Source organism: Lucilia cuprina, chromosome 3 (assembly GCF_022045245.1).
Source record: "Lucilia cuprina isolate Lc7/37 chromosome 3, ASM2204524v1, whole genome shotgun sequence".
NCBI classification, from domain to species: domain Eukaryota; kingdom Metazoa; phylum Arthropoda; class Insecta; order Diptera; family Calliphoridae; genus Lucilia; species Lucilia cuprina.
Genome location: NC_060951.1, coordinates 64250698 through 64275340, shown reverse-complemented (window position 1 = coordinate 64275340; position 24643 = coordinate 64250698). Strand labels below are relative to the sequence as shown.

General features: G+C 28.1%; 1 protein-coding gene across 3 annotated transcripts in view; it reads left to right on the top strand.

The window, feature by feature from the left end:
• The window catches only part of LOC111674833 (mucin-5AC), a 59488-nt gene extending 35055 nt beyond the window's left edge, over positions 1 to 24433 (top strand). For 2 of the 3 annotated variants that reach the window (XM_046945913.1, XM_023435496.2), the window contains exons 3-7: positions 15502 to 15631; positions 18702 to 18816; positions 19796 to 19959; positions 20122 to 20261; positions 20367 to 24433. In XM_046945913.1, coding sequence (XP_046801869.1) covers positions 15502 to 15631; positions 18702 to 18816; positions 19796 to 19959; positions 20122 to 20261; positions 20367 to 22991 — 3174 coding nt within the window. In that variant the 3' untranslated portion in view covers positions 22992 to 24433. The remainder of the gene's footprint in view (positions 1 to 15501; positions 15632 to 18701; positions 18817 to 19795; positions 19960 to 20121; positions 20262 to 20366) is intronic. The other variant, XM_046945914.1, reaches the window with a different exon arrangement.
• The last annotated feature ends 210 nt before the right edge of the window (positions 24434 to 24643 follow it).

The window sequence follows — 24643 nt, the reverse complement described above, 5'->3', positions numbered from 1 at the left end:
AGACTAGACTATAGACTAGACTATAGACTAGACTATAGACTAGACTATAGACTAGACTATAGACTAGACTATAGACTAGACTAATGACTAGACTATAGACTAGACTAGGCAATAGACTAATCTTTATATAATATTATGGACTACACTATAAAGTAGACTATAGACTAGACTATAAACTTGACTATAGACTTGAATATGCACTAGAGACTAGACTATATTGGCTATAGATTAAACTATATAAATGGTTAAATTTAATAGATTTGTCACTAAAAACTTGGATTTAGCTAGGTAATTTCTCACAGAATTACAATTTTTTCACAATACCCCGATTTTTCTACTGGGGATTTGTTATACCTACATAATTTCTCAGTTGTGTGCAGCGACTCTATATTGTGGTTTAAATATATAAACTTTAACATGTAGTTAATCTATGGTTTTGTTATTTTATTTTCTGTTGTATAAGTTTTCGTATAACGCTATTATATAAGTGATTTATTACACCGGTAGTTTCAGTAGTTTTCCGCTTTCCACAAAATCGACAAATGTCCTTTGGCTGGCACAATATGTAGGTAGGAAGGGTACATAGGTATAAATATAATGCAAAAAAAAACCTTTGAATAGCACAAACTTTGATTTAAGTTTTCCGACATTTTACTTCAGTCTATTTTTAGTACAACGAATATTTGCCAATTTTATATATTTAGTATAATATTTTTTATGTATTTTACAACTCTAATAAAACATAAAAGTTTATTATTTTGAGTTTATGTTTTTATAAAGAGGGCAGAGAAATAAAAAAATAACATTATTTATTTTCTATAGCAAAAATATATTTTTATTATATGGTAGTTGTTGAGTTTGTGTTTGTTGTAAAAATGGTGTTGAATTTAATATTTCCGCTTAAGGGTTTGTTGTGGTGTGTTTATAAATATTTTTGTAGAAGGCTTTTGTTTTCTTTTCTTCTTTTTTACTTTATGTAGTGATTATTTATAAAGGTTGTTACTCGTTGTTGTGGTTATTTATTAAAAATAAATATTAAAAAAAAAGAAAATGGACACCAGCCAAGTTTTGTAAAATATTATTAAGGAGCTTATTATTTGTTAAAAATGTTTCACCTTATTCATAAGTGCTTAGTAAAGTTATAGATGGTTTATTATTGGAATTTTTCAAAACACCCTAAATATAAAGGTATTAGGATTTTAATTTTGAAATTATTTAAGACATTTTAATTTCAAATTTTTTAGCAAACTTATCAAACATACTTTCTTTTACTACCTAATATACTTAAACTTAATATAGTTTAATGAAAAAGACTTATTTTAAAATCTCTTACTTTATTTAGTTTTTTTGGTTTCTTTAAATATGTTGCATTATGAAAAAACACACCATTATGTTATTATGAAAATAAGTCTAAAGTTATGACAGCCATGAATAAAAATCTGCTCCATAACGAAAAAATCCTTAAAAGGAGGACTTAAAGAATCCCTGCAAAATCGAAGAAGGTGAAAAAAGGTAAATAAGATTTCTACTCCTGCTTTAATGTTTGTCGAGCAAAGAAAAACGTTTTTTTTTTCGTTGTTTTCTCATTGAAACAATAAAAACGCGTTTTTTCTTCACTATTGCAAAAGAAAATTGTTTTTAGCGCATAAATTAATTAGGATAATTAGGTACATTGTAACTTTTTTGTATTCAAGACTGAAACATAAATTTATATTAAAAAAAGGTAAAAATTAAGAAAATAAAATAAACATTTTGCGAACATAATACATAATGTAGTCTTTAAAGTAAATGGTGTACACAAAGTTTGAAAAAGTAATAATAGCAACATAAAACACCTTTTAAATTTAAGGACATTGTCTGCGATTTTTTAAATGTTCTAAATTGCTTGTAATAATCTCTTAGTTTTTTTTTAAGATGAAGATGTGGGTAGGTGTTGAGACAAGTTTTTACTTGATGAAGTCTATTTAAAAGTGTTTTATTTTTAATTATTTTGTTAATTAGCATTATTTAAAATTATTGTTTGATGTAGACTGTTATTAAAGAAATTTAATTTGAAGTTGTAATAATGAAAAGGTATTTCTTGGGCTTTGCCAAGATAAACTTTTTTTACAAAATACATTTTTTTAATTAAAAGAAATTTGCAAAATGAGGCTGATGAATACAGTCTTATTGACCACTCTATTAAATAGTCAATAGATCTATGGAAAAGTTTGACTAGTAAATGGTTAAGTACATTGCCAAGTCTAAAGCTAGTCTACTAACTACTCATAATAGTCTCTACTATGGACTCCTCTAATGCTGTGAATACGGTCAAGTAATATTGATATATTTGCTAGTAATTTCGTCTGTTCCACCACACACAGAGAAAAAATATGGTTCGACATGGGTACTATAACTAAACTATGTTCACTGTAACATTATATTGTTATTAAAAACATAAAATTGTTATTTTCATTCGATTTAAGCAACATTGTTGTTACTGTAAGCATTTTCATCTTCATGGTAATTATAAATTTTGGTATGATTCTCTGAAACATAATTATTTTTTCAATAACCAAATAATGGTAACAATAAAAACATATGTTATTTACAAACTTCCTTTTAACCACTGTATGTTATGTTGTTGTATGTCTGCTGGTACAACAAACAATTTTAGCCAAAAACCTCACAAAGATAAGTTTTATTGCGTTTGTTGTTTTACGCGACAATAAATTAAGTTAAAAAAATTCTCATTTGGTTAATGTAATTAAATGAATAAGTATTTCACTTTGCATAGTAATGTTTTTGTGAACCAAATTAAAATTTGTGAATTGTGTCATAAATTGAAAGTATATGTATTATATATACTTTACTTTTTTAGAAATTTTACTGATTCAGTAATCAAAATAAATTTGATTTTGATACATATTTTTTAACGAAATTATGATCACATTGGATCATAATATAGTCCGTATAACAAACAATGTTATGGTAAATTAAAAATGGTAATTATGATGAAATATTTCAACGGTGTTTAATCATAATATGATATTTACAAATTGTTACAATAACCATAATATATTTTGACTACAATCGTTATTTTAACTATAATATGTTGCTCTTAGAACATGGTTACCACATTCATGTTTTTCTCTGCGTATAGGAAAAATTATCTTCCTTTGTAAAATTGTATTAGAAAAACGAATATCGAAGTGCCTTACTTGAATACCTGCCTGTTGGTCTATTTCACGGTGGTCTTTTTTAACCATTGATTTAGCTTCTATGACGACTTACCACCGCCCCCATTAGCAATTTACGATTATGGAATTTCCAGTTAAAAGCTAAAGCGGCTCTTATTAGAACGATTCTAAGAAATCTAGGCTCTACTTGCTGCTTTAATATAAAATATATTTCTGTTTAATTATATATTTAAATTTTAAAAAATCATTTAAAAAGGAAAACTCAACATATGCTATTAAGCGATGAAAATATAAACATTGTTGGATTTTTAAATTTAATCCAGAGACTAATGCATAAATATTTAGTATTCATATATTTACACATTAACGCATTTATAACATATACCCTACAGTATTAACGTTATCACACAGTAGCCAGTTTAAAGATCTGGAGGCACCCGAATAATATACTTAATACGATAAATAATTTTCATTTGAAAAGAAAATTATATTCATTGATAATTTTAAACTAAATGGAGTATAAATATTAAGGATATAAATAGTCGATCCCAGTTGTTGCATTAAAAGCTATAGGGTATGAATTAAAATAAACACATACATAGATAAAAGTCTACGTACATGCATATATGTATACATACATAAAACCATCAATGAATGGTATGTTTATTGGATGAGTAATAAAATAATTTCTAGTTTAATTTTCATAAACTTTAAAAAAATTAACAATTTTCTTTGAAAAACTGTACATAAATATTTTAAGTATCGTTTAGTTACCAAAAAAAATGCAAAACTAATTATCTCTTATTACTTACAATTTTTTTGCTAACTTTATGAATTTATTTCCAGTAAAGGAAATAACTTTTTCACCCAACCATTTTTCAGCTAGAATATGAGAGGCCTACTTTACAGTGAATAGCTTTAGAATAATATATAATTTTTTCATTTCTCCTTTTTTTGCAAATTTAATGTAATAAAATAACAAAATCATATAAAATATAGCAAGAGAATGAAAAGTGGATAAATAAAAAAATGTGCAGAAAAAACATACGGTTGAAAAAAATGTGCAAAATTAGGTTGAGGGTACAGACGTTATATAAACAAACCATGTTTTCTTTATTTTTTCCATATTTTAATAAAAATATCAAAAGGAAAAAATTATATTTTCCTTTTAAGCAAAATAATTAGATAATTGAAATTACTTTTTATATAATTTTTTTAATATGAGGGTGTATAAATAATAGATTAAAATGTTTTTACAAAAATAAGTATGAATTTCAACAAACATAAATATGAATGTATTTTAATAAGTGAATGTAATATGAAATTCATAGAAATATTTATTTTTAAAAACAGCTTAATTTCATTTAAAAATAAAATTGAATTTTAGCTAATATTTTTATGGGTTGTTTTGGCATTGAAGAAAGAGTTTTATTTTAACAAATTTTGGACCCATTTTAATTAGAAAATTTGGCAGTTTCTTCGTGTATCATATTTTTAAAATCCTTTAGTCAATTAAGAAATTATGTTCTTCTAAACATAACATAATATTTAGATTTTTGGTCCTGAATGTAGAACGTTATGATCATTCTAACTTCCTGCTTCGAGACGTTCTTGTGGATGCAGTTCCCTTGAATGTTAGCTCTAATGTTACAAAATAATGACAAAAATTCTTATTTTGGAATGATATATATTGATCAGGGGATTACTAAGATTCCTCAGACATACTTAAGAGTTCATTAGGTTAACATTCCGGCCTCAATGAGCAAATTAGATTTTTGATCATATCGTCTAAGTTCTAAAAAATTTGGACCTCAAAACATTATGTTCAAAAAATATTTTCAAAATATAAAAACTAGACTGTAGACTAGACTACAGACCAAAGACTTGACTATAGGCTAGATTTTAGACTAGATTATTGACTAGACTATAGACTAGACTTTAGACTAGAATTTAGACTAGACTTTAGACTAGACTTTAGACTAGACTTTAGACTAGACTTTAGACTAGACTTTAGACTAGACTTTAGACTAGACTTTAGACTAGACTTTAGACTAGACTATAGACTAGACTATAGACTAGATTGTAGACTAGACTATAGACTAGACTATAGACTAGACTATAGACTAGACTATAGACTAGACTATAGACTAGACTATAGACTAGACTATAGACTAGACTATAGACTAGACTATAGACTAGACTATAGACTAGACTATAGACTAGACTATAGACTAGACTATAGACTAGACTATAGACTAGACTATAGACTAGACTATAGACTAGACTATAGACTAGACTATAGACTAGACTATAGACTAGACTATAGACTAGACTATAGACTAGACTATAGACTAGACTATAGACTAGACTATAGACTAGACTATAGACTAGACTATAGACTAGACTATAGACTAGACTATAGACTAGACTATAGACTAGACTATAGACTAGACTATAGACTAGACTATAGACTAGACTATAGACTAGACTATAGACTAGACTATAGACTAGACTATAGACTAGACTATAGACTAGACTTAGACTAGACTTATAGACTAGACTATAGACTAGACTATAGACTAGACTTAGACTAGACTTTAGACTAGATATAGACTAGACTATAGACTATAGACTAGACTAGACTATAGACTAGACTATAGACTAGACTATAGACTAGACTATAGACTAGACTATAGACTAGACTATAGACTAGACTATAGACTAGACTATAGACTAGACTATAGACTAGACTATAGACTAGACTATAGACTAGACTATAGACTAGACTATAGACTAGACTATAGACTAGACTATAGACTAGACTATAGACTAGACTATAGACTAGACTATAGACTAGACTATAGACTAGACTATAGACTAGACTATAGACTAGACTATAGACTAGACTATAGACTAGACTATAGACTAGACTATAGACTAGACTATAGACTAGACTATAGACTAGACTATAGACTAGACTATAGACTAGACTATAGACTAGACTATAGACTAGACTATAGACTAGACTATAGACTAGACTATAGACTAGACTATAGACTAGACTATAGACTAGACTATAGACTAGACTATAGACTAGACTATAGACTAGACTATAGACTAGACTATAGACTAGACTATAGACTAGACTATAGACTAGACTATAGACTAGACTATAGACTAGACTATAGACTAGACTATAGACTAGACTATAGACTAGACTATAGACTAGACTATAGACTAGACTATAGACTAGACTATAGACTAGACTATAGACTAGACTATAGACTAGACTATAGACTAGACTATAGACTAGACTATAGACTAGACTATAGACTAGACTATAGACTAGACTATAGACTAGACTATAGACTAGACTATAGACTAGACTATAGACTAGACTATAGACTAGACTATAGACTAGACTATAGACTAGACTATAGACTAGACTATAGACTAGACTATAGACTAGACTATAGACTAGACTATAGACTAGACTATAGACTAGACTATAGACTAGACTATAGACTAGACTATAGACTAGACTATAGACTAGACTATAGACTAGACTATAGACTAGACTATAGACTAGACTATAGACTAGACTATAGACTAGACTATAGACTAGACTATAGACTAGACTATAGACTAGACTATAGACTAGACTATAGACTAGACTATAGACTAGACTATAGACTAGACTATAGACTAGACTATAGACTAGACTATAGACTAGACTATAGACTAGACTATAGACTAGACTATAGACTAGACTATAGACTAGACTATAGACTAGACTATAGACTAGACTATAGACTAGACTATAGACTAGACTATAGACTAGACTATAGACTAGACTATAGACTAGACTATAGACTAGACTATAGACTAGACTATAGACTAGACTATAGACTAGACTATAGACTAGACTATAGACTAGACTATAGACTAGACTATAGACTAGACTATAGACTAGACTATAGACTAGACTATAGACTAGACTATAGACTAGACTATAGACTAGACTATAGATTAGAATATAGACTAGACTATAGACTAGACTATAGATTAGAATATAGACTAGACTATAGACTAGACTATAGATTAGACTATAGACTAGACTATCGTAATGGTTATGTAATAATTCAGTTCCTAGACTATAGACTAGACTATTAACTAGACTATCATAACGGTTATGTAATAATTCAGTTCACTAGATAATTTTTCTTAATAGTGCATATTATCTCTGCATTTAATAACTGATTATTAAGCTGTTACTCAACGTCATTGTTTGTTTATCAGTGTTCTTTAGAAGATTCTTTTTCTTCTTTTCCAAACATACATTTTTTTGGCTACAAAGTTTCTTTATTCATATTAATTTTTTTGTTGAACTTTGTAATTTTAGTAGTTGTTTTTGATTGTTTATTCTGGAGGAGTTTTAATTCATAAGTAGCAGCAGCAGAGTTGCTTTTTAACAGCTGCGTAATGCCATTTCCTGTTGCTTTTCCAGCTACTGTGTTTATTTTCTTATAAAGTTTAGCTGGGTATGTGTGTGAGTTTGTGCAAGTTTATGTTTTTTAATAATTCTATTATAAACTTTATAAATTGTTAAGTATCTTCATTTTTGTTATTGTTTACTTTAACAAACAAACCAAAAAAAAGAGAAAAAAACTGAAAACGAAGTGAATTGAATTGAACCTGTTGTAGCCTGCCTGTTCATGTTAAGCTCCTGCTCTCAACTTTATTGTGCAGTGAACTTCTTTTTATTTATCTTTTTGTTAGTTTCCGTACGTATGGTTGTTTGTGCCATTTTGATATTATTTTTAATAACGTTATATTAAGCTATAAAGATTTTTATGCTTATGTGTTGCTATTACAATTTAATAAGCTATAAAAGCCTGCTTTTCCTTGCTTGTCTGCCTGGTTTTATTTTTCTTCCTTTTATGCTGTTTCTTCCTCTTGTTGTGTACTATGTTCTTGCAACAGATTGTGTGGCTTTATGTTTTCGCCTTAAAATTGTTGTTTGCTACATATACAAGTACGATTAAAATGTTGTAATAATAAAAACAAAAATAATCATATTTTTAAGTTTTATTTTTTAATAAATACTTTAATGTAATTCACATAAAATTTATGTAGCAAAAAATTATATTTTTAGGGCTGGGAAATACATAAAACAGTTTTCAATCTTATAAACAATTTGGTTAATTAAGTTAATGGAAAATATACATAAAAATTTTATATATTAAAAAGAAACAAATTGTAGCGAAGTTGGGATGGCCAGTGTAGTAGCAAAGTGCTGAAGCTTTTGGCTGTTGCTTACATACATGTATTTCCTGTTCTTATAGTAATATAACTATGAAATTTCATGAGAAATTCTTATTTCGTTAATGTTACTTTATTTTAAAATTCCATACATATCTAATACTTATTAGACTTTAGTTTATTATTACAGATAATGTTTCAAAAAGGTTTTCTAAAATAATCATATTTTTATTAAAATTTTATTTGCTTTCATCATTAGTTTGGTCAGTTTGCAGATCACAAAGCCAGCCTTAATCAAAATAAAAATATGTTAGAGAAAAACACTCAGGCATAGTTATAATTTTCATTTAATTTATTTATATTAATAATATTTTCTTTTTTCTGTATAAATATTTTTATTTTTGTGTTATAAAGACCGCCGAAAAGTAATTTCTTAACCCTTGTTACCATTTTGGGGTGAAAAATATTCACAGGGTTTGTTTTGTACTACATATTTTTTGGAATTTTTTTTTTGATATTTTTTGTGGGTTTGCTAAATAATAAAGTTATTTATTTTGTTTTACTTTGTATTTTCTTTTACAAAATTTTGCCGGCAGCCACTTCTACTCTTTTCTTTTGAATTATCACAGGCACTTGGAGTAAAAAGACTAAACAAATTTTAGAAGAATTTCGTTATACTTTATGTGGAAAATATTTTTGAAAAATATTTTTCTTGAAGGACACGACAGGGTTCTCCTAACTAATTACCGAACTAACTAACTAAGTAACTAACTAATTAAGTAATTAAGTAACTAACTAACTGACTGACTGACTGACTGACTGACTGACTGACTGACTAACTGACTGACTAACTGACTAACTGACTAACTAACTAACTAACTAACTAACTAACTAACTAACTAACTAACTAACTAACTAACTAACTAACTAACTAACTAACTAACTGACTAACTGACTAACTGACTAACTGACTAACTGACTAACTAACTAACTAACTAACTAACTAACTGACAAACTAACTAACTAACTAACTTACTTACTAAGTAACTAATAAACTAACTGTTGTCCATAAGCAAGCTAAATTTCTGAAATTTTGGATCATTTGTAGGATGTCTTGCCTAGTCGTCCTGACTTGCCACTTTTGTCTATGTCACATTGACACTTTCTCCTACATCTTCTTTCTTCCGACTAATAAGGACTTGTTAGTCAAATATAAACATCTTTGCTGTAATTAGAAGGAATGTTTATGTTTCCATTCACAAACTAAAAGAAAAATTAACAAGGATTATTTTTTGTTTTTGCTTTAAAAAGATTTGCAAAAATTATTAATAAAAAAATAGCAAACTAATTTTGCATTTTAATCAATTTTTCAAAAGTTTTATTATGCTGCAAAGTACTGCATAGTAGAACAAACTAATGTATTATTTCATAAGAAATTGTTAAATATAAACGAAGTATAAAATATGAAATTAGAAAGGAGATTTTCACAAAGCTTAAATTTTTCCAACTACTATCCTATATTGATCTTAGAAATATAATATTGCTTTTCACTACTTATTTATTGATATTATAACTCATTATTTTAACATAGTGATGTCATTGAAGACAAGTACTTGATGTACTCGCTTAGGTATTAAAAGGTATTCCAATATGACTTTATTGTTTTAACAGATTTTTTATTTATTCCCAATTTTATCAATTATTTTCCACTGTACACCGTATTTTAAATTTGCTTTTAGTACTGAAAAGTTTTTCATTCATTTAATATTATTAAACGTATTTAGTTATTCGTAAAACACTTACCATTTTATTCTTAAATATAGTTTTAATATTAAGTCGCCTTAAAATTGTTTTAGTTTTAAGCTGCCTTTGCCTTAGAAACTAAAACGAAAGAAAAGAAAAAAGTTTTGTGTTTTATAAAAAAGGGAATTAATTTGAAAGAGTCTATAAAAGTAACAAGTTGTTTGAATAGTGTTGGGTACATTGGGTATGGTTGTAACTAATTTCTTAAAGGTTTTAAATTTAAAACATTTTAAAATTTAAAAATTTTTTAATTTGTTTGAAAACTCATAAAAGTAACAGGTTTTAGATAAAAAAATAAATCAATATTGTTGATTTTCAGATCAAATGTGACAACTTTTGACTACAATTTAAAAATCTAATTAGAAATTTTATGAAAAAATTTAATTTTTCATAAAAATTGCAACTTACTTATATCAGATTGTCCAAGTATTTTTTAAACAAAAGTTGCTTTAAAAGTATCACAACTCTTATTTAATTCCTAAATAATTAGCATCATTTTATTTTTTATACCGATTACTTCCAGTTGAATCAATTAACTCGTTTTAAGCTTTTTATTTTATTTGTTCTATTTCATTTCCCGCTACTTTTCTATTGTTATCTTCAACTGTAAGAAAAACATATAAAATAAACTAATTAAAAATAAAATAAGATCTTCAAGTATACTAACTACTACGACTACGCAGGCAGTCAGTCTCCAGTGCATTTTATTTTAATTTTACTGCATAATTTTTCATTTACTTTTTTTATTCTTTTTCTCGTAGCAACTAGTTTTTTTTCAACAAGTATTGTTTATTTTTCTGCTTTAAATAGAAACGTTTACAATAAAATGTTAGAAAAAAAGTGTAGAAAAAATACACAATAGTTGTGCGTTGTGTCCTTGTATTGTCCTTATTAGTATGCAATTTATTTTGCAATAATACAATGCGTTTTTCGTCATTTGTTTATTTTTTTGCTTCGGTAAAAAAAGTTTATAAATGGTTAAGAGATAAAAAATATTGCTTGTTTTCCTTTTTGCGTTAGGAAATGTGAAGTAGCAAGATGAATTACACCTGCTGATGTTCATCATTTATTTAAATTTTAAACAGATAAATGGAGTTTTGCTTGTCTGTGGCATTTTATGATCGGTCATGCTCGACTATACAAGTGATATTTTAGAAAAAAAGTAAAATATCACTTGTTCTTTAAAAATGAAATGTTTTTTTTTTTTTAAGTAATAAGAATATAGAGTCGAGCATGACCGACCAAATGATTCCATACGTCAGCGATTATGTTTAAAATGTGGATTATTTAATAAAAAAGCATTAATTTTGATTTTCACTTTAATTTAGAAATATTTTAACAATTTGTTGACAATAAATTTACTTTTCGCCATTGTTTCACTAAAAAGTCATAAATTCATTAACTATAAATAACTATTTCTACAAAATTTTTCACCATAAAATACATGTTCACAAAAATTCACCTTTTTCATAAAAAAGTCAAGAATTTACCAACAACAAAGTCACTTCTTTGCACCAAAAAATCACATGTTTCACGAACAAGTTTTATTTTTCATTAAGAAGTGGATGTTTCACCAAAAACCAAAAAAATTAGGGTTAGGTTGATAGGATGATGTATACTACATTAAATTCCACAAAATATTCCAAGGCCACTATCGATCCTAATATGAGCTCCTTTTCATGGATTGAATATATTTGTTGGTAAAAACAATTGTTTACTGAATGTTTTATGTTAAGAAACTTAGTTTTCTAGAAGTAAATCCTAAAAGTTTTCCAAGAATGTTATATCCGAATTAACATCACTCACATGATACTTTGATCTAACTTCGACAAATGCCTGACAGTGGCAAAAAACTGCTCCAGAGTTTCCCTATCCTCTCCACATGCTTTACATTCCTCTATATTAGCTTGTCCAATTTTGTATATGTGTGCCATTAAACATGTTATTTTAACCTCAGACTTGCTAATGTTGAGAAGATTTCTCATCAGTGTCACAACTTAGATATTTGTGGTTCCACCCACCGTTTTATAATTCTAAGAGGCCTTATGAAATTTTCTCTTTCCATATTTTTAATTCAGCCTTCGTTGCGTTAGATGACTTTGCGTTTGTCAGGTTAACCAAAAAGTCACTTTCCGTTAAAATTGAATTTTTCACCAAATAGCACTTTAACTTTTTCACCAAAAATTCACAGTTCACTAAAATTACTTTTTCGCAAAATATTACTTTTAAGTAATATACTACTTTTTTACTTTATAGTAACGTTTTTACCAAAAACCCTAGAAAAACTTCTCCATCATTAAAATTTATTCGTAAACGAATACAAGTTCATATTTATTTGCTACAATTTGTATTTGTCTGTTTTAAGCAAATTTCTTTTCATAATGGTTTAAGAAAACTGCTAAAGTGTTTTGTTTTCAGTTAAAACTATCCCCAAGTGATAATAATTTGTTTTTTTTTAATTTTGCTTTTATATCTTAATTTTGCTTAAACTTTTTTGTAAATAAATTATACAGTCCTTTGTAGATGTAGTGGATTTTGTTTCTCATTTTATCTTATTTTTAATGGATGTAATTTCTGCAATTTTTTGCTGGTTTGTGGATTTATTTTTTATAATTTTTTTACACAAACAGTACAAAAAAAATAGCAAATATTTTTGCTCTGTTTTTTTTGTGTTCATAACAAACGAACCATTAATTTACGGCATGATTTCAAATTAAGTATAATGACATTAATTTCGTTATTTTGCTGTACTCTTTCCCTGGTTAATGATAAAATTTGTAGTAAAATCAGAAAAAAAGCATTACAATAATGAACCTTTTTTACACTTTGGGAATGTTCAAATAAAAGGATTTTTTTTCAAACATGCTCAAACCACTAGCCTAAGGATACAAAGCCTAAGGGTAATTTATAATTAGGAAGTAGTGAACAAATGCAGAAATTTTAACAAACCTAAAGAATTGTATTTTTTAATATTTTAAATGATTTTAAATTTTTTAAATATATTTGAAAATTTTAACTCTATTCTCTATTTAATTTTTATATATTTTTTTAAGTAAACATTATTTTAACTGAATTTTTCTTATATTTAATTTAGTATTTAATTTTGTTATTCGCTGGTTTTCTTCTTTCTCCTTTGGGTGCAAATTTTTCAAGCTTACAAGAAAAATAAATACAAATTTGCATTTTGACGAGATAAATGTCTGGTAATATTTGAATGTCAAGCTGCTTGCTAAAGAAATGCAAACAACAAAAAATATATAATGCCTGAATAAATAATATTCAAAGACTACATACAAAATAACAAAAATGCAAAATAGACATAATGACAAAAACGTTTAAAGAAAGTTAAATATAGAGTAAAATGCAATGAAAAATATATCAGCACATTGTTAGATATTTTGAGCTTGATGGAAATGAAGTAATCGTTAACAAAAGATTAAGTTCATTGACAATCGACTTTTTCGCTAAAAGTACTTTTCTTTCATAATTAGTTTTTTATCAATTATTTTTTTTTTAATTCTTGAAAAAAGTTTTTTTTTTAAATTAAGAAACTTCGCAGCAAAAATTAGGTAGTGGATACTACTTACCATCTAAATTTCGTTTAATTATATCAATCAGAACAAAAAGCCCAGTTTCGTGTTATGAGCAACTTTTTAACCCCTTATTTCTAGGTACTTTGTAAGTGAGTTTGGTAAATATATATGTTTTCCTCTAACTCCCACTAAAGCAAAGGACGCCAATAACAACTAACCATCAGCGGAACCGATTTTTATTAGCAATAGCTCTTAATTCATTCTAGGATAAGCCTAGGTTGTTAATTTCGGATTCCGTAGAACGTCGCCATGTGTTGCGAGGACTGACAGTTTGCTGACCTGACTAGTATGAGTATAACAAGTATAACTGTAGCTATCGGTTTTGGCTAGTTTGTGATAATAGCTCCGAGTTTGAGAAGGTTATAGCTCATATTATGCAGAGTACTCTTCTGAGGCAACGGTACACATTACTCACTTTCCAGGTTGTACATTCATAGAGAAATATCGACTTGATGTCGAAAATTCGTAATTTAGTGCGAATACTTATCTTGTTGTTATAAAGAAGGATACTCTTGCCTTATTGATCTTATCAACATCCAAATTGGAATCTCCATCATTGTCTACATATCTCGCAGCTCGGTTAGCAGAAATTGGGGACATTTTCAAATAATGTTTATCCTACTCTTAAAGGTTCGTCTTCACTGACACGGTGTTAATTTTAAGTCCCATACATTTCGTTATTTCCTAAAAATCCAATTAAGTTCGCTTTAGATCGCAGAGTCTGCAAACATATAACGTCAGCCTAGGTCAAATAATTCTGGTATTGACAGTTGATTGTCCATGGGATTCCCTGGCTTTTGTTAGAGCTCTGATCATCTTGAATTACCAACATGAACAAGAGATGTACTCTACTTTTGACCATAAAAGGTTTAGATAGTTTACTATTGTGTAGAACGTAGCATCAGGCATGGGCATAGCTTTCCTTTATTAGAGAAAAAAGTTTCTCTGGTATTTCCCTCCTATATACTGACTCTATTTTACTCTCTATTAATACTATCAAATGCTTATTCGAAATCTATAAAAAACTAAACTAAATTTCACACACTGCTAAATAACTATACGTGGGTTATTAATATTCAATATAAGTTTTTGCTGGATATTTAATAGATTCCATAAAAAATTCACAATTTAAAAGAATTGCCAACAACGAGTTCAATGAAAAACTTACTAACTTATAGATGCTAAAGATTTTGAAACAGATTCTTGTTATACTTGGACCCTTTTCTCACTGTGTAATTCATAAATATTTTTACTTATTGCTAACACATTGATATATAAATGGTCTAAAAGTTGTAACTGATGGCAATTTTTTAAGCCTAATATAGCCAAAATAAATGGCAGAATCATTATATTAAGAAAATCTTCGATGTGTCAATATCATATGTACCCATCCTCCTCTTTTCTAGGATTCGTTGATAAATTTCTTTTCCAAAAATAAAATTTTTTGTTTTAAAATTCAAATTGCTCACCATGATGTATGAGCAATAAATAATGTCATTAATATCACTCATACGCACACATTACCAGCAATATTTCTCTATTCTGTTTTTATATACATACAATATTTTTTTGTCGTACTGTCAAATTTGAAAACATTTCCCATTTGTACAATTTATCTATTTTTATTGTTTGTCTTTACATTTCTTTTTTTAATATATTTACAGGTTAATGTTAGTAACACCTGGACAATGCCACAGGAGGGTCTAAATGTATTTTATCGTTTCTTTCGTGATCGAATATCATGGTTTGAAGCTGATGCTGTTTGTCAATTCCATCATGCCAATCTGGTGACAGGTAAAATATGTTCGTTCATATACTAAATTTTCAAGAAGAGAAAAATAAATACAACAAAACAGAGAGTACAAGATAAAATGGAAAAATGTAATTTAATTTTTTTGTGTCCAAGAAAATTAAACAAGAATGAAAATTGTCTACCTTTAGGCCATATTGCTGTTTTTTTTATTCATGTTTCTGTATCAGTCTTGCTGTTATTTACAAATGTCACTAACACTGTTAGAAAATTGTACAGAAAAGGCAGCAATTCCTTGGCCAAGCTCTTATTGAGGCCAACTTGGCAGGTAAATGACAGACAAATGTAGCTACAGACTGTAAAAGACATGCAGAATATGAACGATTTAAAAATGCTGAAAACCTATTCAAATTAACAGTGTGTAGTTAGAGGGATAGATACAAGGAGTCAGTCAGTCAGTTTGAAATAAAAATGACAAACCATATAAAACGGCCGGAAGCAGATATACTAAAGAAAAATGTTTACAATAAACAACTATTAGATAAACAAATAGAATAGCAACCCAAGTAGATATATATTTTTAAATTTTGTTTATTTTTTATATTTTTATTATTACAGTTCCAGGCTATGAAAAATAATATTAAAGAAATAAACACAAGAAAAAAAATATTTGTAAATCCAATAAAAAGAAACAAAACAAGTGATAACATTTAAATTATTAAGGACTGTCAAGTTGATTGGTTAGGATTTGTACTTAAAATTTACATCGAGCAGAATATATAGAAAGCCTTAGCCGGTTAAAAACATATTTAAATAGTAGAATATAGAAATCAGAAAGATTCAGACAGTCTTTCTAATTATTTTTATGTTCTGGTACATTGGCGAATTCTTCTACAAACCTATCCAATTAAATATCTTAATTTAGACATTATAAATCGTGATTCAATATTCATAATTTAAGGAGAGATGTTCGAAAATCAACTAGTGTTAAAGGGATATCATCAAGCTGGGTCAAAATTTTGACTGCACAAATGGTTAATTTTCGAATTCTTATATTATAAATATTTATAAATAAATATTAGGTTTATTTTTTTACCACAAGATATCTTAAACACTTGATTGAAAATAATATTTAGAAATACCATTTAGGATGACCATTTAAAAAAATCCTTTAAACAGAAAAGAAAAATAAATAAATTCTACTCAATAAACATACTTTAAAAAATCTTTTAAAGCACTTACCGAGAAAGGATGAAAAATTCTGCCTAAGGACAACAACGTAGAATAACAACCATTAAAAAAATAGTAAAAATATAAAGTAAAGCAACCTAAAATTAAGAACAAACAAGAGAAAGCAGAAAAAACAAAAATCAAATTCCGGAGATAAGCTTGTTTTTCGGATAAAAAATCCATTTTTGAGGTGAAATATGAGTGATCACAAATTAAGCTTGTTTTTTGATTTTGTAGCGTTTTAACGAAGTTATAGCCGATTTTATGTTTTCGAATAAAAAATCGTTTTTTCAAGTGAAATATGGGTGATCATAAATTTAGCTTGTTTTTCGATTTAGATGCGTTTTAACGAAGTTATAGCCGATTTTATGTTTTCCACAAAAAAAATCCATTTTTGAGGTGAAATATGAGTGATCACAAATTAAGCTTGTTTTTCGATTTAAATCCGTTTTAACGAAGTTATAGCCAATTTAATGTTTTAGAATAACAAACCGATTTTCGAGGTGATATATGGGTGATCACAAATTAAGCTTGTTTTTCGATTTAGATGCGTTTTAACGAAGTTATAGCCGATTTTGTGTTTTCCACAAAAAAAAAATCCATTTTTGAGGTGAAATATGAGTGATCACAAATTAAGCTTGTTTTTCGATTTAAATGCGTTTTAACGAAGTAATAGCTGATTTTATGTTTTCGAATAAAAAATCGATTTTAAATCTATTTTTGAGGTGAAATATGGGTGATCACGGAATTAAAGGCAATATTATTTACCAAACAAATTCGAAATCATTCTTTAGTTATTTATAATTGTTGAGAATTAGTTTGAAATCGTAAATAAAGAAATTGCAATATTTTAGAAATTCATATGCAAAAGTGAAGTTTAATAGTTTTTTTAAGAGTTGTATTTTGTATCTATTTTTTCTTACATTCTACATATTCTCAACAAAAGTATATACCTAATACAGATAGATAAATATGTACGATATGTGTATTTGCTAGATATGTACAAACTTTATATTTATTCAAGCATAGACAACTTATCGACATAAAAATTTACGAACTAGTAAACAGCATTTCCAAGAACATATCCAAACCCACTTAAATACATTCATAAAATACAAAAAAAAATAGAAAAAATTCTAACAACAGCCAATACAAAAGATAGAATGAATAAAGGACCGAATGAATGACAGTAAGACTGGCTGAGTGAATGAACGAAAGAAAGAATGATACAAAAGGGATCTTAGGTGATTTTTAGTATTTTGTTACGACAAGGTGTCACAGTTGCAGTGACATGACAAACTCAGACTAATGTACAATAATATAGAAGATATATTATACTCTTTTTTTTGGCTTTATTATACATATCATCAACCATATGTTTTTAAAACAATTTTTTAGATAAACATTTAAAGGGGGTTGTTAAGATGTGTTGTTTTTCAACACATTTTTCACTTTATTTGCTTATTAAAAATCGTCAATTTAATTTTTTAAAAATTGTCTATAATGTTTATTGCTTACATCAATGAAATTGTCTGTAAAATAGTGGAAGGGTATTTAGAAAATTTAGCATTTCTAATACATTTCTATTTTAGTTCAGCTCTAGTTAAGGTCTAGTTCTAATTTTTTGAATATTAAAATAATTTAAAATAATTTTTTAAAAAAATTTAAATAATTTTTTAAAACAAGTTACTTTTATTCTACTAAAATAGTTTTTCTCTTTAGAAAACAAGCAAATTATTAGATATAGTCAGATTTAAATTTGAATAGTGTGAAGAAGTTTATATACATATTTATATATATCGAGTTTTATTTACTTACTGTTATCCTTATTCTGTTCTATTTCTATTTTTAAATTTGTTTCTATTTTTTTCTATATTTTCATAGTTGACAACAGTTTTCAATTTGATGCAACCAGAGACCTTTTAAGAGAATTAGATGTTAACGACATTGTTTGGATTGGTCTTATGAGACCTCAAAGCTCTGATCGTTTTATGTGGTCGTAAGTATTAAATGTAGAGAAAAAAACACACTACGTATCAATCTACAAAGCTCATCTAATACTGCAAACCTACATATTTATTATGTATATATTATGTATAGATGTGTTAAATCACATTTATATACATACTAAACATAAATATATGTATAAGTATATATTATAGTAAAAATATACATAAACACACATTCCCTCTCTCCCTCTCTCTAATTTTAATACCATTACTAGACACTAGTTAAACACAAGTTTTATGAAGCATATGAATGTATATTTATAAAAGTTTGTGTACAAAAAAAAATTGTTTATTTTCATTTCATATTTTTTTTCCTAGTTTTTGCACAAATTCTATATTCAACCATATTTTTTATTAGAGCAGGGAGTCATAAAAATAAAATGTATAGAAAATTTGGTTATCATGTTTCGAAATGTTGTTCTAGGATGTTGGAGAAATTATTAAAAACTTTGTTTACATGTGACTGAATATTTATTGATTTTTTATTAGGAAAACTGTAGTTAACAAAATCTACAACAAAACAAGTGTGAATATTTTGGGGATGTATTTACCAGCAACAAGGACACTTATTTATTTTTATATAATGGAAGTTGCTTTACTAAGGAGCCGTAAATATAAAATCAATGGGGATTTATTATATTGTTTATTTGTTTTTTTTTTCTTTTTTTTTTGAAGTGATCATAATTATTGTAAAAAAATTTTAATATAATAAAATTTAAGAAAATTTAACTATAAACTACACCATATAGCTGCTAGACTAAAGATTTGAACTTAAACAAGATTACATACTATACTAGTTTGGGATACAGAATTTGTATATTTTTACTATTATATGTACATAAGCTGCACATTCTTAATTTCTTTTGATTTTATACTAACCACCATTAACTCAACTCAACTCTTCAATGTCATGTTTATTACCAATATTCTCTTTGTTTTCCTTTTTTTTATAAATTTTCCAATATCAAGTAGCAATTCAAGACCTTTAGTAGCAGACACTGGCTATTGGGCTGAATCTTTGCCCTTAATGGATGCCCCATTGTGTGCTGTAATTGATCCCATACGTGATTATCGTTGGCATGCTTTACGTTGTGGCGGTCCAGAGACAGCATCCTTTTTATGTGAAATGCCAGGTATGTAGAAAGGAAATTAAATGAAAGATTCCCACGAAACTTAATTAAACTACAATTTAAATCAAACAATGTCGAGTGTAATCAGATTTTATTTTTTAAATTAATTTAACATAATTTCCTGTGCTCTTATTGTTTGTCTTTTTTATGGTTTTCCTTTTGTAGTACCCACCTGGGCAGATGCTTGTAATTTAAAGGACATGCCAAATTTAACCTTGCAATATATGGCTGATACAGCCAGTATTGAATTAATACGAAATTGCCAAGAGGAAGGTTTATTAAGGACTATGTGTAGAGGCAAACAGGTGGGTTGTAAAAACTTTAAAAAGATATAAATTAATTTTATGAAAACTAGCTTAAATTTTAATTTAACAAATTTTAATGATTTGATGTTTGTTTGTTGTTTCTAGGATCGTGAAAGAGCTTTACAAGATTTGATTTGCCCTAGAGAACGTTTGGAAGCTCAACGCATCAATGATATTACCAATTCCCATTTCAAGTCCTTGCAAATTATCAATTCTATACCTTCGGATAATAATGAAAATAATGATATAGAACTTTTACCCCTGGAAGTGAACTATGGTCCCCATTATCCTGAAGAACTGCAAACCGAAAAGAATACCGTACAGCGTCTTATAGAACAATTCAATGTGGATGAGTTAATGCAGGCTGATGAACCCTCTAATATGGAAACTGTTAGCTCATTCTATAAAATCCCCGGTCTCATACCCAAACCAGTTAAGAAGTCAGCCAAAAAAGTTTTGGATTATCCAAAAAAGGATAACGGCAAACAAAAGGGTGGCGATATGACTGGCGAACAAGCACAGAAGGATAGGAAGAGATTGGAAATGGAGGATATGATGATGGGTGATCAGCCTTTGCAAGGAGAACCAGAAATGCCCGAACAATTTTTAAATGAAGAAGTTTCAAATGAAATATTGGAACCTTTGCCTCACATAAAGAAAACCAATATACACAAAGAAGATGGTTTGGAGAAAATGGAAAAGGAAGCCATAGCCATGAAGAAAAGTATGCAAAAATCAAAGGAAATGGAAAATAAGAAAATGTTAATGATGAGCTCAAGCACAACTACAACAACAACAACGGAACCAGCTAGCACAACAACTACAACCACAACGACCACTAGTGCACCAACTGCAACAACAGAAAAACTTTTGACAACCACTGCTGATGTTCAATCAACAACTAAAGCCGATGAGTTGACAACTGCTAACGAAGACCACACTCATAAACATCATCATTATGAAACTCATACAGAATTTGAGAGTACCGGTGGACATTTGACAACAACCTCGACTTCCGCTACTATTGGACATCCAATGCATCCCCAACAGCCACGCAGCAATGTAATAACAGAAGAAACTCAACATCCACATGCCAAAGAATCTGCAGACAATTCACATTTCATACCACCCATGCTTATGGTAAAATCTCATTATGTGCCACCTGCAAACAAACATGGTCACAATGAACGTGAACATCACCAACACCATCACCAACAAGAAGAACTGCATCATGAGGATGATCAAACTCACTTAGAGACCACAACTGGAGAACAAGCTGAGACAACAATAACCAAGCAGCAACAAAATCAAACCTCAGATAATGTTATGACAGTGACAACTCCTAAAGTGTTGGATTTAGAGAAAACTACATTAAAGACTTTGGACACCTCAGCCAGCAGTAGTACAGAAAGCGAAAAACCAATTGCCACAACCAGACAGGAAGAACAAAAAACTGCAGCAATAACAACAACTACTGAAAGTGACAGTAGTATAAAACCAATTACAGAACAGCAAACAACGGAAACGGAACAACGTAAAAATTCCAAAAATTTGCATTTCGAGGAAATACAAACCACAATGACCGCAACAACTATACAGACAGTTGCCTCTACAACTACAGCATCAGCAGTTTCTACAAACACCCAGGATAACGAAGAAACAACTTTACCAAACAGTAGCTTTGAAGAAATTAATAAAAATAAAGCTGGCCATGAAAAAGTTGAGGAGGAGGCACCCCAAACAATACACACAGTTAGTAAAGAAACAACACAAAATACAAACCTGGTTACAACAACAGAAAAACCCCTAATAACCACAGAAAAACTTTCGGATTTACAGACAGCAGTAGACAATATACAAAAAACACAAGAAATTGCTGATACAACAACAGCTGAAGCACCAACAGAGAAAACAAAGCAACAACAACATGTGATAACAATGGAAGAAAAACTGTTGGCAATAAAAAATGAAGAATATAAAGAACATTTACAAACAGTTGCAACCACACAGAAACTAACAACAACAGAAAGAGCTCAAGTAATAACAACATCAACAATGTCAGCACAAATGCAACAACAAAATCCAACTACAATAACAACAGAAACACAAAGTTTACCGCAAATGGAAAAAAATCTAGAAGATGAAAAACAAGGAGAGCAAGAGGAGGGCGACAGCAAACAAACGGACCAAGATAAAAAGGAAACAATTGTAAAAACAACGGAAATACTAGTAACATCATCGGCAACAGCCAAAGAAGAAGATACACAGAAAACAACAACAACACCAGCAACACTAACAACATCAAGCTCAAGTATAACCACAACTACAACTGTTAAACCGATTACTACAACTACACCACAAAATGAAGTAAAATCAACTGAAACTTCCTTTTCCTCTACGAGCATCATCATCACCACTACAACTAATATGCCAACAACAACTAATAATGGAGAGACCAGTACCACCACCATTACACCACCCACCACAACAACATTTTCCACAGCGATGCCATCATCATCATCATCATCGCCAGCAATAACAACTACAACAATAGATAACGAAGCTGAATTAGCAACAGCCCGAGCAGAAACATCAACAGAAACATCATCACCACCTGAAACTACTCGCAACTTTTTAAAAGTTACCACTGAAATGCCATTTAAACCAAATCGTCGACGCTCTCTTACCAAACCGGAAACAGTGAGTTATATGAAAAAAATTTTAGGTTAAGTAATAAAAATAACAACAAAAACAAAAAACCCACATTCATACATACATACAGCAACAACAAATGTTTATATAGAAAAGAGAGAAAAATAACATTAAACAACAAAAACCAATTGCAATTTAATACAAAAGAAATATAATAAAATGAAAGAAGAAAATAATTGAGAAAATAAATACTATTGAAAGAGCAAAATACGAATGTTGTGTTTATTTTAGCCAGAGATTTAGGAAAAAAGAAGAGTGCACAATATTATTTAGAGATAACAACAAAAAATTATTAAGATTTACTGTTAGTACATTAAAAAATGTTTGTTTAAGAAAGGAGGCATTTGAAATTATAAAAATATTAGATCCTTAATATTTCAGAGAAGAAGATTTGCTTACATCTCAAGTTAACTTATTTACATTATGTCATATTGTAAAGTTTCAAAAAATATTTTCATAATAAACATGAATAAACATGAGCTGACTCAACAGCGCAATTTAAAAAGCCCAACTGAAACACGATTTTCTCCGTATAGAGCTTTTTGAACTAGAGAATATTCGATTTAACTTTGAACTTTTAAAGCGGCATAAGATTTTGAATAAATATTTACAACTTTTTTAATAACGATTTCTTTAACAAAGCTTTATGGAGCAATTAAAACCTTAAAAATGTTCTTCAATACAGTTCTATTTATTAATTTTATGACAAAGCTATAACAATACATGACGAGTAAATTTTGTGTCTTTTTTTAATGAAGATCTAAAGAGACAAAGGAGCTTTAAAAAACTTTTTAAAGTTTTTTATTTAAAGCTTCAACAAACAGCTTTTCTATTCAACAATTAACAAATTTTGGCTTTTGTGCCAGCAGTGTAACAGAAAAACTACTTCAAGGCTTCCATTAGTTTGAAATTCGAAAGAATTTTTAATTTATCCGCTCGTATTATTTAACAAATTTTTTTAAATAAATTCATTGAATTTTACTTATTTATTTATAACGTAAAGTTATATAACATCTGCAATTAATCACTGTTCAATTAATGTCCAACATTAATTTTATTATATTTGCAAAAACATTTGAAAGGATTAAAAAAAAACAAACTAGTAGAGTTTTAACAAAAAAATGTAAGACGTAAAAAATATGTAGCATGTAAAAAGTAAAAGAAAATAATTAAAATAAAACATAAAAAACACAATTTGTAACATGAATAATTGAAGAAAAATAATTAAAATATAAACCCACAAAACACACTCATATACAGTAATAAAAAAAAACATTGGTAAGTCAATTTATATAATAAACATCAACAAACACACACTCAATCACAACAAAACGGAAGTTAAAAAAACAGTGTTGTTTTTTCTCCCTTAAAGCACAAAACAAACAACGGAAGTTAAAAAAGAAACAAAAATGCCAAATATAAATTTAACAACAAAAAGTAAAAAATATTAATAAGTTAAAGAAACATAATAAACAAAAGCATATTAATTGTATTAAAAAAGTATGACAAACAAATTTTGTTAAAAAAGTAAATAACAAGTAAATTTGAAAATTTAACTGAGTTTTAAATTAATATTAATATAAAAATTAAAATCACAAACAAAAAAACAATGTTCAAATTAAGCTGCATATAAATTGCAAAGCGATTATTTACAGCCCCAAACCAAAATT